Below are 16,302 nucleotides of genomic sequence, written 5' to 3' on the forward strand. Positions count from 1 at the left end.
CTTCCTGCTCCCAACCCTTCCTCCTACTGGTAGACAATACCTATCTGTAAAACAGTGCTTCGTGATAGCCTTGTGCTATAACAACGGCGTGGACGCCAAATGTGCACGTGTCATTTTTACTCTTATTACAATAATGTCCATGCACCCTTCCACCGCCCTCCTCCCGCCTGCTCTGATGAGTCCGATGTGCCTGATACCGTCGATGCCCCAGGCACTATCGGCCCGACGGTCAGGATGTTGCAATGTACGATGTGAGGGATAGGATGTGGAATAAAAACACGTCTCGAAAAATAAATATTTCTCGTGGAGAAAAACCCGAAGAAAACGAGAAATATTTAAGCTCCGCGCAGTTTGGTCTGCAACCTACTTGCTGCCCTGCCTCATGCACGCCACGTCCAACTCGTTGTCCGGAGGGACACCGCTGCTCCACGTCCTTACCTGTGTGCACCCTTAGGTGGACTTTGAGGTGGTTGGACGTGCGGAAAGTTTTTCCACAAAACGGACAGTCCTTTGGCGTTGACCCGCGACCTCTGCCCCTTGAACCGTGGCCTTCCACTTTAGAGGCTGCCGTACCTGCAGGGCATAAGAAATGCTAATTTTTAATTGGCCGAGAATTAGACAATTAGGCGAGCGGTTTTGAAATTGCCAAAAATTATACATCTATCAAATATCCCTCCAGGCGTTCGACTCTCAGTTTTAGTTGTGGTGGTTTCATGTTTGGTTGTCCAGCTGCCAAGATGCATTGAGAATTTTTCTTTTAACAAATGAAAAAAAAACCGGGGCTAATGCTTTTGGGACGTCTCATGTAAACATCTAATTTTAAACAGATTTGTTTTAAGTGTTTCGTGCTGTTACTAAAGACAGACCTTTCAGTGAACTTTGGAGAAAGAAAAAACACAACCAAGAACTTATTTCTGAGATCACAAGATTGCAACAAAGACAAAAATAAAACACTACACTGATATGTTTTTTGTAATATATATTTTTTAAAGACAGAAATGTATTTCAATTAATTGTTCTCTGTTAGCGCAAACAAACATGTTTGTTGACACTTAGTATGGTTTAATATGTTATTTTCAAAAGTGAAGGATGAACTCATTAACGTGTAAATGTTAAAACGCATGAAAAATAAATTGAGGCATATTACTTGCTATTCAGAGCCAGTCTTTTATCCCACATTTTTAAGTGGGAACATTTAACAAAAGAAGTCTGAAGCTATTTTAAACTCATTTGTATTTAAATACGGTTTTGCACTCATTTGCAAATTATCATTAGTCATCGCACTCCGAATCATTTAATGCTCTTAACACGTGTGGAAATAGCAGGCTTTATGTCGCAAAAGAAAAAAGTTCCCGCAGCATCAATGTTGGCAATTACTCTTAAAAAAAAGTTTTTTTTTAATCTCCTGAAAATTGAGCATCCAAAATTATTCACGAGCCATTCTCGGGCAAATATGGTCCCTCCTTGATTTCGAGCAGCCCCCCTCGCCCTTCATCACGTGGTCTGAGCTCTCGGCGCGCTCCGCAGCAGGGTGAGCTCTGTCTTCAAACATTAGCGGAGCGTTGTTTTAAAAAATATATATATAGCCGCGACGTTATTCCTTTCGGATCTCTAAACATTACCGCAAATCTGGTCACATCCACACACACACACACAGACAACTCCGGTCATATCCACACACAAAGACAAAGATCCCCCGTATAGCCTGTAACATACTGTTGGGGCAAGTGCTGTTAGCGGGCACATATGAAGGCCGGCATGTCACACGAGGGGGTGGGTGGGCAACACCCCGCCCGGCCGCCTTTGTCTCCCTCCTGGCGATGCTTACACATCGCAGCAGTTACTCATTTGAGGCAAAGTCAACCTTGGAGAGGCCCAGGACCGGTTGAGATAATCGTTCCTGGTGTTGGCCGTGAGCGGGAATCGAACCCGGGTAGCCAGGTTCATTCGCAGCAGCACGCGAACCGCTACACCGCCGCTCCCCACTCGAAAGACAAAGGTCACATCCATACACACAGACAAAGGTCACATCCATACACACAGACACGTACACACAACCCCAGTCACATCCGCACACACAACCCCACACACACAAATTGTCAGAGTGAGCATTCCTTGACAATCGCAGGGAACGGCGGTGGGCGTTGGATTCAGAGATAACAAGGCCACAAGCACGACAAAAATGTCGTACTTTCGTCTTTTTCAAACATTGGGTTGTTTTTTTTAATCATTCTGTAATTCCTCCCATAGATCCGTTCGTGTGTTAGTTGCGTTCGCCAAAATTCGCCAGCGAACACCCGGCAGAGCGGTGGTGCAGCGGTCAGCGACCAAGGTTAGATCCCCGGCCACGACTAGCAGCGGTGTCAAGTGATATTAGAACCATCCCATGACGTGGCTCTTGACTCTATGTCGGCAGGCAACAGGTATGAAGGTAGGCAAGCGGAGAGATAAGAAATACGTGACGCAGGAAGACAGCGAAATCAAGGGCCGGCAGAGAGGTTGCCCATCACTCCAGGCCGTGCAGCTACAGTGGCAGCAGCTCTTTATCAGCTCGGTGTTGTGCGCGCAGCAGCAGCAGCAACAACAACAGCAACAACAACAACAAAAAGACCGATTTTGCACCAAATGCGTTTCCGTAAACCATATTAAGCTCTCCGGGGCATTAATCTCAAGATGAACCGGACTGAGCTGGGGGATACTGCGGCACCCCATTTGTCACGTGGCGTGATTTGCGGACAAAGTTTATTACATTTTGTGTTGACGGATGGGTTTTTCACTTGGTGATTGTAGCCGGAATCTTGCACATTACTGTAATTCTGAATTATGCATGGGGGGGGGGAGGTGCTCAACATTTTTCACACCTTGACGATTTAGTTCAACAATTTCTCACGAGTGGACACTCGTGTTAGTGACTCGCATTCCTGAGCGTGCTGATTAATGGGAGGGCTTCTTAAAGCAGGAATTAAAAATGCGTTTTTTTTGCTGCTGCTGCTGCGTCTGTGTGCGCGTTGTTTTTCTTGTTGTTGCTGCATTAAAAGCACCGGGGATTACGCTGAAGAGAGAGAGAGAGAGAAGGCGGGTGGGTGGCAGCCTGGATTCAGAGCGTGCCGACAGATTGAACGTGAATAGCAATAACCGAGAGACCTTAATTCAATTACGTGTACCAGCCACACCTGACGTACATGCACTTTGGAACGCCCGAGATAGAACCATATGGCTAATCGGGATAAAGCCGAAGTTAATCTCTCCGCGTGCTCACCCTGTGCCCAAAAGCGCGCGCGCAAGGACGTTTGCAGACATACGTGAAAACAAAAATACAAAGGGACTAAGGGAGCAGCAATCCATTCAGCCGCTATTGACCGTAAGGGGGCAAAGTTCTTGGTTTTGCGAGCAGCGAGTAAGGCGAGTGAGAAGGTGGTGGTGATGGTGGTTGTTTCCAGCATCCCACGCCCCCCCCCTGCCACCTTTGTCTCCCGAGTGCTGATGTCTGTACAGCGTGAACCGATCACGTGCTCATCGAAGGCCACGTTTGCCCACACGGTGGCTGTGAGGACAGCAGTGTGCCGCAAACGCCGTCGTTGCTGCTCGTGTGTTCTCAAGCACGCACGCTCCGCACCTTCATTGAGCGGCCCGCACTGAGCAGCGTGGCGATACGTGGACAAATCGCCACCCCCCCCCGCCCCCCCCCCCCGTGACCCGCGTGGATTGACACACAAGGGCTCTTACGTAACGCATGCAAACCCAGAGTAGACCCAGGACAGACTCGGATAGCACTTCCGCTGATTTGATCGACAGCTGGAGGATCGAACCCAGGTGGCCAGAGATCGCACGCTGCGGGCGTGCGAGCCACTGCACCAGGCGCTCAGTGGCGCTGACGTCACCACGGCCCCCAACATGAATAATAATCATGATGACTGATATGTAAGTCACCCCCTTCAATATTATATCTCGGAACGCAGTGCATGCAAAAGAGGGAGGAATACGTAGGGAATGACTGGGGAGAGAGAGGCTGGAGAAAGAGAGAGATATAAATAAAAACGCAAGAGAGAGAGAGACAGAGAAATGGCCTTTTTTTCAGCTGGGGCTTAAAAGTCTCCATTGACTCTGAAATGCTGACCTCCGAGGACGTTACACTGTCGAGGTTGGGTGCCATGTGGACACATGGGATGGTGAAGCCTTGCCAGAAGCAATTTGTTGAGCAACACGCCATCATCGATTTCATCGTCATCGTCACCATCATCGTCATCCCTGATCTATGTTCTGTTGGACGAAGTCTTGCCCGAAAAAAACTGCCACCGCCACTCGCTAGCCCGCAATTTAACCATCCGCCGAAATGCCCGCACACAAACTGATTTCGGTGCTCCATCTCCCACGGTCGAGAAGCGTTCCGCTCGTTGGCTGCCGCTATACAAATCGCTACCCTTGGCCATCGATGATCATCCCCTTCTGGCTTATGGGCGTGCGTCCTGCACACGCCCTCTGCTGAAATGCTTCACAGCAATTCTTTATTCATGCCATGAGCTCAAACAACTGGGAACGAAATAACGAAATAACAAAAATAAAAATTAACTGCATTGGCAGCCTGCGTCTGCGTGGTACTCCGCCCTGATGCATTGTATACACACGCACGTCTCACAATTTAAAGAGGATTATGTGCTCAATAAATAATGCATTATTATTAAGTATAACAAAAAAACATTCACGTGAAAATTGGAGGCCTTTTAAACGTATGCATGTTTTTTTTATAAGGTCACAAGTCTAGATTCAACAAATGAGGATTGTTTTAAAAACACTCGGTTGGCGAGCGTATATTTATTAAAAGGTTACACGTAAAATATATTCAAAATGTGCAATTTTTCCGAGAAAGACCTCGTAACAAATGCCACGTTCCACAGACACACAATTGGGTATATTGGTGGTGGGATATGCCGTTATTCGGGGGGGGGGGGAGGGGAAGATTCCTGGAGCGCACCATTTATTTTCAGTGATCTTCTTTGGGACCACCGTGGTTTGTTGCCATGGCGCTACGGTTTGCACGCCGCACTCGCGATACAATTCGAGTCAGTTCCCTGACTCAAAAACAATGGTGCAAGTGGTGAGGATAACTGTGGGTGCTCCCCGCCTATATGCCAAGACGTCTGGCCCAGCGTGGGAAAGAAGGCCACGCACCCCCTTTGGCGAGGTCACTAGAGGGAGGTCCTTCTGACGGCAGTGGTGTAAGCAAGGAATTGCCTAGCTGCACCTTTACCTTCGTGTTATTCGCCATCACGATTATTCATTTTATATTCCCTTTTGTCCCCGAGGGACGCACTGGCGACCTCTGAATGGCCAGTCGAGTGTTGCCAACCATTATTCCTCACAAACAAACTGTAGATGTGATGATCTAACAAAATTGGCATTCAGCGCACACGATACAGTACATTTAAACTGCATTTGACACGGAAACTCGCACAAATCTGCGCCCGTGACTGCCAAGGGAAGTTACTCAATTAATTGCCTAACCTGCATCCCGGGCACATAGGTTATGTGAGCACAGTCAAAACTTGAGTGGACTTTTAGAATCTGCTGCTGACCTACTCGGCTCTCAACGGGTTAACTCCGCAATATTTGCAGGAACTGATCCACATTCACTCTCCAACGAGGTCCCGGAGATCATCGATTTGCCTTCTTCTGAGGACTCCCAAGGTCAAGGCTCTGTTCCTGGGGTGATCGGGATGTGGAACAACGCTTTGTGCCTTTGCTAATACCTATTGAAGTCTGTCTTGAGAACTCACTTCTTTAAACTGGCCTTTACCCCACAGTTCTGGCCGTTTACCCAGGAGGTTCTGTTAATTTCCTGCTTTCCATACACGGTACGCATTGAGATCTACGGATAGAAATGCGCCACTTTAAAAATGTTAATTATTCATCCAGTTCACGTCTTATGTTTTTCTTTTCTTAATTTTTTATGTGCGTTTCTGGGTTATATCCCTGCCACCCCTCCTCACCCCCTCACCCTTATTAAAACAAAAAATGTATGCCTACACCTTTCGGCGGGGACCCGTCTGATTTGGGGGCAGCGGTGTGTACGTGCGTCACAACGTGATGTAGAAACTCGCACCGTTGTTTCAACTGCCGAACCGGCGACCTTTTTGTCTTGCAGGTCACCACTGTGGCAGCATCCCCTCTGGGTGAAATGAGAGTTACAAAAGCTGAACAAGACCGATGAAGCTCTCCCTTTCCAGGGTACGTGCTCTCTGCTAATGGAGGTTTTTTTTGGGTAAGGTCGCATAAATATATAAATGTGTCCTTAAACCCGCCAACACTCGACACAGCCAATTAGTAAGGTTCATTACTAATTGGCTGCGTCGTGTGGTGGCGGGTTTAACGACACATTTATATTGACGCGATCTAACCCAAAAAAACCTCTATTATGGATGATATTGGTCGCGAAAATCTACTGCTTGTTAAAGTGCCCTCCGCTTTAGTATTTGTTGCCATTGAAAAAAGATCGTTTTAGCTCATTGAGCCTCATCCGAAATAAACCGACCGACCGACTGACCGAGCGATTCACCTGTGGCGGTGTAGACACGGCAGGGGCTGCTGCGCTCCTCTTTCTCCGACTGATCCGGCTCCATCTCCGCGGCCGCGACAACGCCGCTCGACTCCGGGGTGCTGGCTCGGCTCGCCGAATCCGGGCGACTCCCGTCGGAGCCCGGGTTGGTCCCCGGCGTCTCCTCGCCTCCGCGCTCCGGGCTCTCGTCGCTCGAAGACCTCGCGTCACCGTCCGCGATGGCGCCGCCCTCTCTCCGGTTCGGCAGCCGCGGTATTTCGTTCCCGCTCTCGAGATCCGCGGTCACCGCGTCGCGATCCAAGCGTCCCGCCGATTCTCCTCCCAGGAGATTTGGATCCCGGAGGGCGGCTCCCGATTGTGAGGCTGCCTTCTCGTCTGAAGCTGCATCAAAACCCTGACTTGGCGGTGAAGTTTCCTCCTCCTCCTGCTCTTCCTCTTCTTCTTCTTCCTCCTCCTCCTCCGCTGGCTCCTCCTCCTCCTCCTCATCCGCCGTGTTTTTGTTGTCCTCCGATGCGGAGATGGCCTTGCAGACGGCGTTGTCGCAAGAGCTAATGCGAAGCTTCTCAATCAAGCTGTTGAGCTGCAGTTCCAAACTCTCGCCTCTTTGCTCACTCTCAGAGCTCTCCACACCTCCGGCTGCTTTCACCTCATCGCAAAACGGCAGCACGGCGACTTCCTCGTCGGCACACGCCTCCTCACCCGCGTCCACGGACGGCGGCTCCTCTACTGGTTCCAAACGCGGCGACGACGATGGCGGCTGCTGCGGCGGTGGCGGCGGCGGCAGCTCGTCCGCTTTTCCCGCACCGCGCTCGTCGCCCCGGCTGTCCGTCGCGACGTCCTGGCACCGCGGGCGTTTCGAGTTCAGCTCTTTGGCCCTCAGCATGTCGGGCTTGCGCTTGGCCCTCGTGGCCAGGACGATCTTGGCTCGCGCGCCGGCGAGCGCCGGGCCGTTGTGCTCGGCCGCCGGCTCCGCTCCGTCGCCCGAGTCCTCGTCGTCCACGCCCTCCTCCTCGCAGGTCGCCGCGGCGCACGCCGGCTCCATTATGGCGCCCGTCGTCATCAGCTGCCACGCCTGGAAGCTGTTCATGGGGTTCAGCTCGGGGATGGGTCCCTTGTTGGGGCCTCGCCCGGTCGCCACGGGAGGCAGCAGGCCGAACGTCTGCAGGAAACCGGCCTTGGAGGCCGCCGCCGCCGCGGCTCCGTGCCACCCCGACTCCGTGGCCCCCTCCTCCTCCTCCTCGTCCGCGGTGGCGGCTCTGTCCCGCGGGGCGGCGTGGTGGCACCAGCTGTGCGCCAGCAGGCTGCTCCTGTTGGAGAAGAGCGAGCCGCAGGCGTGGCACGCCGCGTAGGCGCTGGCCGACACGGACGGCATGGCCTGCGCGACGCCGTTCACTGTGGCGGTGCGAGGGTCGCCGTCGGCAGGCTTCCTCCCCGCACCGCCACCGCCGCCGCCGCCGCCGGCGCCGCCTCCGTGCACGCGCATGTGGTTCTTGAGGAACCACGGCTCCTTAAAGCGGCGTCCGCACACCTCGCAGGCGTGCTCAAACGAGTCCTTGTGCTTGCGCATGTGGCTCTTGAGGAACCAGGCCTGGGCGAAGCGCTGGCCGCAAATTCCGCAGCACGTCTGCTCATCGGCGGCACCTGCCGGGGCTCCCCGCGTCTCGGCGCTTTTCTCCGTGGCCGTGGTGCCGGTGGCGGTGGCGGCGGCGGCGGCAGCGGCTGCGACGACGCCGTTGTGACCCTCTAGGTGCCGCAGCAAGTCCGTCTCCCGCGCTGCGGCGAAATCGCACTGCGAGCATTTGTAGGGGAGGTGCAGGATGCGCTGGTGCCTCTCTAGCTCCTCCTGCGTGCGGAACTTGCCGCGGCAGAACGGGCACTTGAACGCTGCCACCACCGCCGCAACCACCGTCGTCGTCGCCGCCGCCACTACTTTCCCCGTGCCGTGTTCCCTCTCCACGACCATCGCGTTCATGCCAAGCTCTCGGCCGAGCCCGTAGCCAACACCGCCGCCGCCGCCAGCAGCGTCCTTAACGGCGGCGCCCACCAGCCTGGCGCGACCGGGCGGTGCGGCGACAACGGGCGGCACCTGCGGCGACACCAACACGCCGCCGACGGTGCCGCCGCCGCCGCAAACCCCGGCGGGCACCGCGGCCGCCCTCTTGAGCTGCCGCTCGCGGAGGATGGCGCGCTCACGGAGCTCGTTCAGCAGCCGCTCCGCCTCTTTGCTCCGAACGGCGGCGCCGTCGCACGCCGGAGACCCGGAGAGGGGGACGACCTCCGAAGCGGGTCCACCGTCGCCGCAGCCGCCGTGACCGCTGTTGCTACCGCCGTTGTTCCCGCCATTGTTACCGCCGGCCCGATGGGTGCGCAGGTGGATCTTGAGGTTGCCCTTCTGCGCGGCGCGGTGGTCGCAGAAGGGGCACTGGTAGGGCTTCTCGCCCGTGTGCGTGCGCATGTGCAGCGACAGGATGCTGTTGAAGCGGAAGCGCTTGCCGCAGATGCCGCACGGGTACTTGAGCAGCTTGCGCGGGGCGGAGTGTGGCTGCCCGCTGTCGCCCGGCAAGATGATGCCACCGATGCCGAGGCCAACGCCACAGCCGCCGCCGCTGCCGCCACCGCCCCCGATCGCCGAGGATCTCAGCGCTTTCAAGTTCTCGTCGGAGCCGCCCTCCATCGGCTGCTGCGGCTCGCAAAATGCACGGCTGCTGGTGTTGCTGGAGGTGCTCCTGCCAGTGCTGATGCTTCCCTGCAGGTCCCTGAGGTGAGAGTGCGGAGTTGAGAGCACGGGCTGTAAGGATGCACCTGGCATGCTTTTGCCCAGATGCTGTGGTTAGCCAGTGCACATGCCTAAAAGGACAAGAGAGAGGAGAAGGGATGTTTGAGAGAAGAGTTATCATTCGCACTGCGCACACAAAACATGGAACTTATGGGAATAGATCGACAGAACCGTGTCCAAGTCCAAGCCAATTTAGAACCGTTTCGATCCAAAAAGGCATTTTGCAGTGGAAAAAATGGAACCGGTGGGGAAAATCAGTTGACGGCGAAGGGTTAAAATAAGAAGTGGTGAAGATGCTTTAAGCATTCTTGTAATTTATCTCAAATTACTTTTACCCCTCCAAGATGTGATGATACACATGATAATCCAGACGATTCACTTCACGCTTTGTCTCGTGCTGAAAATTAAATAACGTCCTCTGTCGCGCTAAAAATAACGCAAATCAATATGTACCACATACTGTACCCAATAAGCCGCAAGCTGAATAAACAACACTCCGAAGATGACAGCTCACTCATTACAGCATCAGGGCCCCTAATCACAGAGGAATGAGTTCACACCCTGGTTCGAAGCAACTGAGCCCATCATCGTTATAATTTATCAAAGGTGGACAGATTAAGGCCACCGTCACTCACCGCTTGCCCTATATGGGGAGGCCGGTCTTTGCCACAATAACCTGGAATTCCCACCACTCCTTCTGGACCGCGAAGAAACGCGCTACACTCTGATCTGTGTTGCACCTTTCAGTGGTGGGGGTTTGTCACTGGCCGCTTGCTGTTTCGACCCTCTGGGTCTGCACTCTGCGGCCGCGATGTAAAATAAACACACTGTGCTTTGTGCATGCACATGTACACACACGCTTGATGGGCAGCAGGCACGCGTGCACAATTATCCTGAACATCTTTCGCGCATGCAAAAGGGCCAAGATTCCCCCGTACAGCCTCAACAGACTGTTGGGGCAAGTGCTGTTAGAGAGCACCTATGAATTCTGGGGGGGGGGGGGGGGTGCCAACAACGCTGATGTTTACACACCGCGCCCGCTACTTATTTAAGGCTGAGTTGACCTAGGGGAGAACCGGGACCGCTTCATACATTCACCACTGTTATTGGCCGTGAGCGGGAATCGAATGCGGGGTCGCTGAGTCCGTGGCGCGGCGCGCTAGCCGCTTATGCCACCGCCTGAGCCACACACGCGCACACACAAGCACACGCGCACGTGCGTTGACCAAAAAAAAATCATTCAGTCCGGGCTAAACGGTAGCGGTCGCCGCGCTTTCACTAGTTTGCGCCACTTTTGGGAAAAAACACTGCGACATTTCTTGCCCCGTTCAGCGTCGGAAGGCGCTCAGAAGAAAAAAAAACTGCGCTGGCAGTGGTAGACGCGGCTGTCACTGCGCGCAATCGTATTAAAATGGCCGGCATGTGCAATAAGTCAATTAATGCAACTCAAGCGAGAGGGTTGGGAGCGGTGACGCGGGCGGGGGGTAAGTTAGCACACTGCGCTGCGAACGACTGCAGGCAGCCCGAGTTGAATTCCCCGCCGTCTGTGAGTGTGCGGCTGGTAATTCGCCCGGTTCCCCACCAGTGTGTTGAAGTATGGTCACACAGCCACTATGACACGACTGGCGCCGCACGTGGAGGGCTGCATCCGGCGGTGGGTTGAGAAAAGCCGTGAAAAATTTGGTCAAAAACTTTAATACAAACTGGATCTAGGGCTGCCTATACAAGGCACTCATGACCTCACCGAATTGTCTCTGTGACTGTCCACAGCTAATGTCAGTTGTGAGTGATATCGGGACTGGTCCTCGCGTGGGGAGGGAGACCTCCATCCAGCAGTGGATTTAATGGACTGAACATTTCAACCGCTCTGGTTTTGTCGCGGTTGTGCTGTACTTTATGGCTCTCCGATGCGTTTTGCGGTTCGACTGCGTAGTTTGTTCGCCACGACGTCCGACGTTTCGCTTCACGGAGCTACGAGTGTTCAAATTAATAAGGCAGACGGCAATGTTTACATCGAGGACAAGACCATGCTACATTGGTCAGGGATATATTGCACGTAAGGTAATAAGATCACATCAAGTGCAGGTCGAGAATTTTTAAAACAAGGGACCTTCTGTTCACGCAGATGAACAACGCAATCTGTTTTTTTTTTCGCGTGCAGACAACTATTGCACATTGTGTTCGTAGCAGCCCCACGTGGTACAGGAGATCCCAATTCATTTAAAGTTTTTGTTGTTGTCAGTCCACTGTGGATGAAGGCCTCCCTGCTCCAAGTCGGTCAAGGGTCAAAGGGGTTGTTTGACTTGTACTTCACCAAGCTGGTCAGTGCCAGTCCGTGAATTGGTGGTGGGTGTGGGGGCGATGGTGGGGGGAGGGTTGATAAACGTGCACTTTATTGCAACTGCCTCGCCTGGAGATTGAAACGAACTGGGGACCTCTGCATCACAAGCACAGTGCGCTTAACCGAAGGCCTCCTTCCCCCACGCTAGGACCGGTTCAGATATCACTCGCCGCCAATATTAGCCATGGCCCGGAATCGATTTTTCAGGTGGCCGTAGCTCACCGAGTAGTGGTCTAAACAATATGTCGTCGCTCCCACGACCTCCTCGTGTCAATCAAAACGAGCGTGGGGCGATGCTCAACTTCCGTTCACGGCTCAGAGAATCGGCGATTGCCATTCGACATTCCCATGGCACGTCTGAGGCATACAAATTAATATGCCGTATGAGATTTGATATTTGTGCACCACTGCCAGTACAGTGGACGTTTAAAGTGTTCCGTGACCTTTGGTTGGAAATGGAGGAGGCGTCGCGCTTTCCAATTTTGAAAGAAAATTATTCGCAAATCAAGCAACTTGGTAAGGCCACAGAGCCACCTCGCCACCTGCTGGCAACGTGCACTCGTCTGTGAAACGTAGCGCCCTTGTGCTGGACTTGCGCTGTAAGAATTGCGTAAATCTTCTTGGTTCTTTCGGTAAAGTCACGTAGAAGGGAGATAATAAAATAATAAAAATAAAACATAATAAAATAATTGTATTATTTTTCTTCGGGATGATGTCCGACGTTTCGCTGTTATAATGAGGGCAGCCGCTGGGTTCGAACCGCGAACCTCTGCAACGAGCGACGGTGCGCGCCACCGCTGGGTCCGTGTCATCGCCGACGATTAAACGTCAAGGACGCAGAGAGTTCTCGGCAACACTAAACCCCTCCTCCTCTGTCGAGTCCCCAGTGATCTCTGTACATAGTTCCGAATCCTGCCAAGAGTAGAGCCGCCAACAAAAGGGGCATTCTGTAAATGATATGTGGCATTCATGTTTGGAATGCCGGCCAATTTTTTTCTTCATGTGTAAACAACGTGATAAGACTGGTAATATAACCAGCGTTTAAACAAAACAAAAAAATATTCTATGTTGCAGATTTCACATTTCGCTACTTCCAGAGTGCAATTTTTTTTTATGGATGTTGCTACTACCGTGGTGGTACAATGGTCATAACCCTGCACTTGCAATCGAAAGCCACACTGGACTTGCAATCCAGAGGCATCCCCCCACGCCTGGATGAAGTCATCCCCACGGTTGTTGGCCATTGGGACTGTTTGACCCATACTTCACCACACTGGTCGGGGGGAGGGGGGGGGGCCTAGGGATCGGTTCACATATCACTCGCCACCGATGGCCGGGAAACAAACTCCGATTGCCGGCGTCACAGCGCAGTCCTCTGACCGCTGCCGCCACCCCATCGATGTTGTATTCACGACAGTGAGCGTTTACGGGAGAATGAATGGAATTAACTTTGAGGATGCATCCGTTTCTCTCTGGTAGGACGACAAATTTAATTCGTGGCAGCCCAGCTGACCGGTGGCATCGGAGTGGCAGAGCAGCGAGTGATTGCCCGGCTTTTGCAGACTCATCCCCGCGCTCTCCACAGACATTTCGCTCAAGGACAACGCGTCCATTGGCCGTTCAACAAATAAACCACACTCACATTCTTTACACACACACACACACACGGTAATTATAACGGTAAACGCGCGGCCCTGCAATTTCCTTCTCACGCCACTGCTGTCAGAAGGGTCTTCACTGGAGGGTTTTTTGTTCCACTCGTGCACGCTGGCCAGGCATCTCGGTGGGAGTCCTCACACTTTACACCCCACCATAGGGAATCTGCCGAGCGTCCAAGTACATCGCACCCATCACTGCTGCAGGATAGAAATTGAAGAAACTTGCCCATTATTTCAACTACCGCACCGGGAGATCGAACCGTGACCTTTGACCCTCTGGATTGCAAGTCCGGTGTGCGAGCCGTTGCATCGCGGAGGCGTCGACGAACAAAACCGCGGCAATGCTCGTGACGCACGGCAGAGTCGTGCGTGTGCGTGCGTGCGTGGACGTGTAAAATCGCGCCGTGAACAAAAAGAAAACTATAAAAACAAATTCCAGGAATCGCGGTGAAAAATCCCGGTCTCGCATGCGGCGCACACGTGCGAGGCACGACGGCGGCCCGCGTCGCGTCTTTATTATTTTTGTTGTTGCATGCAATGAACGTTTCCGCGCAAATTAGTCCGCGGAACGAGGGATGGGGGGGGGTACGGCGTGGGGGAGAGTCGCGCCGATTGGAGACGTTTCGACCCCCGTCCACGCGGGTTGGCGGGCGGGCGGGCGGGGTGGTCGCGAATCGCGCTTTGCTGTCTTCTCGACGAGCTCTGCACCCGCCGCCTCCCCCGCCGCCGCCGCCTACCCCCCGGGCGGGTTTTGTGAATGGGCATCAGTCGGGCGAGTCTGCGAGCGGGAGTGGCGGAGCGAGGGAGCGAGCGAGCGAGGGAGGGAGCGCGTGTCCCTAACGGCGCGCGAAAAGCCACCTCTCCCCACACAGCGCTTCGGAGTGGCGCTTTTTTTTGCGTGCGTGTGTGTGCGCTTGCTTGTTTTGGGAGAGAAAAAAGCGGCGCCAGTATGCGCGGAATTAATAAATAAATGCAAAGCGCGAGTTCATCGCTGTAATCCGGCGCATTTAATACACGCATTGCACACCGCCGGGGTGTTAAATAAACACGACGGTAAAAGGCGCAGCCCTGAGATTTGCTTGGTCGTGCGACTGCTGGCGGGACAACCCTGCGCTGGAGGGAGCTCCGGGGAGCCCCTCCAGAGAGGGTGTTTTTGGCCTTCTCTTCCACACACTTGCAATAAGTGGGAGGTACCCGCACTTTACCCCGCCACTCGCGATCTGTTGGGTGAACAGAGGAGGTGAGGATGCGGCGGCGGGCGTCGCTGTCGTCCGAGGGGAACGGCCAACCGAGGAGATGGAGCGACGAAGTCACCCTCGTGTGCAGCAAGGGCCCGTCGGATTGGGGAGGCGTTCATCTAGCAGCGGATTGAGCACGGCTCACGATGATGCAGAGCAGGGCACACCGCCCCCAGCGCGGCGATGGCTTGCTCGCCGTTTTTTTTGTGTGCGCCTGGTGACCTCTCTTGACCCTTTTCTCTCCCACTCGCTCGGTTCTGCCGCTCCCTCGCCACGCCACACGTCCCAAGGTGCCACCCACGTCTTTCAAACAACTTGGGTCCGTATGCTTTCCTTCACCCGATCGGATAAACACGGATCTCTCCGCTCGCCTGCTCGGATCGTGCAGGCGATGGTTTTCTCCCGTGCAGTCACTCACTCAGACTGGGGATCAGCCTGGTGATTCGATCCGATTTTAACGCCAATATATATGCTGGGGAAAATAACCCGACAGCACTGTAGGCTTTCGCGACCAATATCATCCATAATAGAGGTTTCTTGGGTTAGATCGCGTAAATATATAAATGTGCCGTTAAGCCCGCCGCCACCCGACACAGCCAATTAGTAAGGGTTGTCACGTAAACAGAGCATACCAAGCTCCCCAACACACCGGTGTGCTGTACTAGTAACGAATTGGCCGCGTTCTGTTTACGTGACAAACCTTACTAGTTGCTTGTGTCTGGTGGTGGCGGGCTTAACGGCACATATTTACGCGATCTAGCTAAACAAACCCTCTATTATGGAGGACTGTGCTGCATTGGCGATGCTCGCACCAGCGAAGCGCCCATGAAAAACAATGGCACATTGCCACGATGGCACTGAGAATTTGCCATGAATTAGGATAAAATAGTACCTTGTTAACGCTGATGACGTTAATGAAGATGATGGTGATGATGACAATGGTGATGATGATGATAGTGATGATCGATATGATGATGATAACGATGACAGTGCGAACGATGATGATGATGACGATGGTGACGATGTCTACGATGACGACGACAGTGATGATTGTACATTAAAGACGATAACAAGATGACAACGATGATGTCGATGATGTTAGGAGGATGCCGACAGCCGCCTCCGCTCGACTCTCTCTGCGGAAACCGCATGAACGAACGGTGGCCAGGCGCTGGTGAGAGGGCGAATGAAAACTGGAAGCAATTAAAACCGAATCGTAGAACAATAAATGTAACAGGCTGCTTCGCCCAAGGGGGGGGGGGGGGAGACTTTGGCCAAACAAAGGTTCAATTTATTAAAAGAGGCGAACTTCAGGAAACAGACACGCGGGGTCTGGCCACGGCTGGCATACAAAAAAAGACTCTCACTTAAACAAGGAGGGTTATTAGTGATGACATGTGGATTCACTATAGAAATTCAAGTCGTAATGAATGAAGCTGGCCGCAATAATAGCGGTCTTTATGAAGGACGGGAAAAGCCACAGTTTGTTGGTGGGTTTGTCTTTTTCGTGCGTTGGGAGGGATGCTGCTGCTGCTGCTGCCACTTCGAACTGCTTTGCGCGTGCGTTAGTTCGTTGTCCTTCCTCCCCACCTAACCCCCGCACCTCCGATTGGCACGGTTGGCTACGCGCGGTGCGAAAGAAGTTGAGCGTACGAATGTACGTACTCTGGTGTGGTGGTCAGCAGGCCACTGGAATCCAGAGGTCGACCAGGGTTCGATGCCATCTCGCGGCGCAG

The 16,302-nt window shown here is 53.3% G+C and overlaps 1 protein-coding gene across 2 annotated transcripts in view; it reads right to left on the bottom strand.

The window, feature by feature from the left end:
* The window catches only part of LOC144735101 (uncharacterized), a 60,523-nt gene that overhangs the window by 17,763 nt on the left and 26,458 nt on the right, over positions 1–16,302 (bottom strand). For both annotated transcript variants that reach the window (XM_078617511.1, XM_078617512.1), the window contains exons 2-3: positions 6,554–9,400; positions 439–573 (exon numbers count right to left, since the gene is read on the bottom strand). In XM_078617511.1, the coding sequence (XP_078473637.1) occupies positions 439–573; positions 6,554–9,362 (2,944 nt within the window). In that variant the 5' untranslated portion in view covers positions 9,363–9,400. The remainder of the gene's footprint in view (positions 1–438; positions 574–6,553; positions 9,401–16,302) is intronic.

This window comes from Lampetra planeri, chromosome 54, assembly GCF_965212315.1.
Source record: "Lampetra planeri chromosome 54, kcLamPlan1.2.h2, whole genome shotgun sequence".
In the NCBI taxonomy this organism is placed as follows: Eukaryota; Metazoa; Chordata; class Hyperoartia; order Petromyzontiformes; family Petromyzontidae; genus Lampetra; species Lampetra planeri.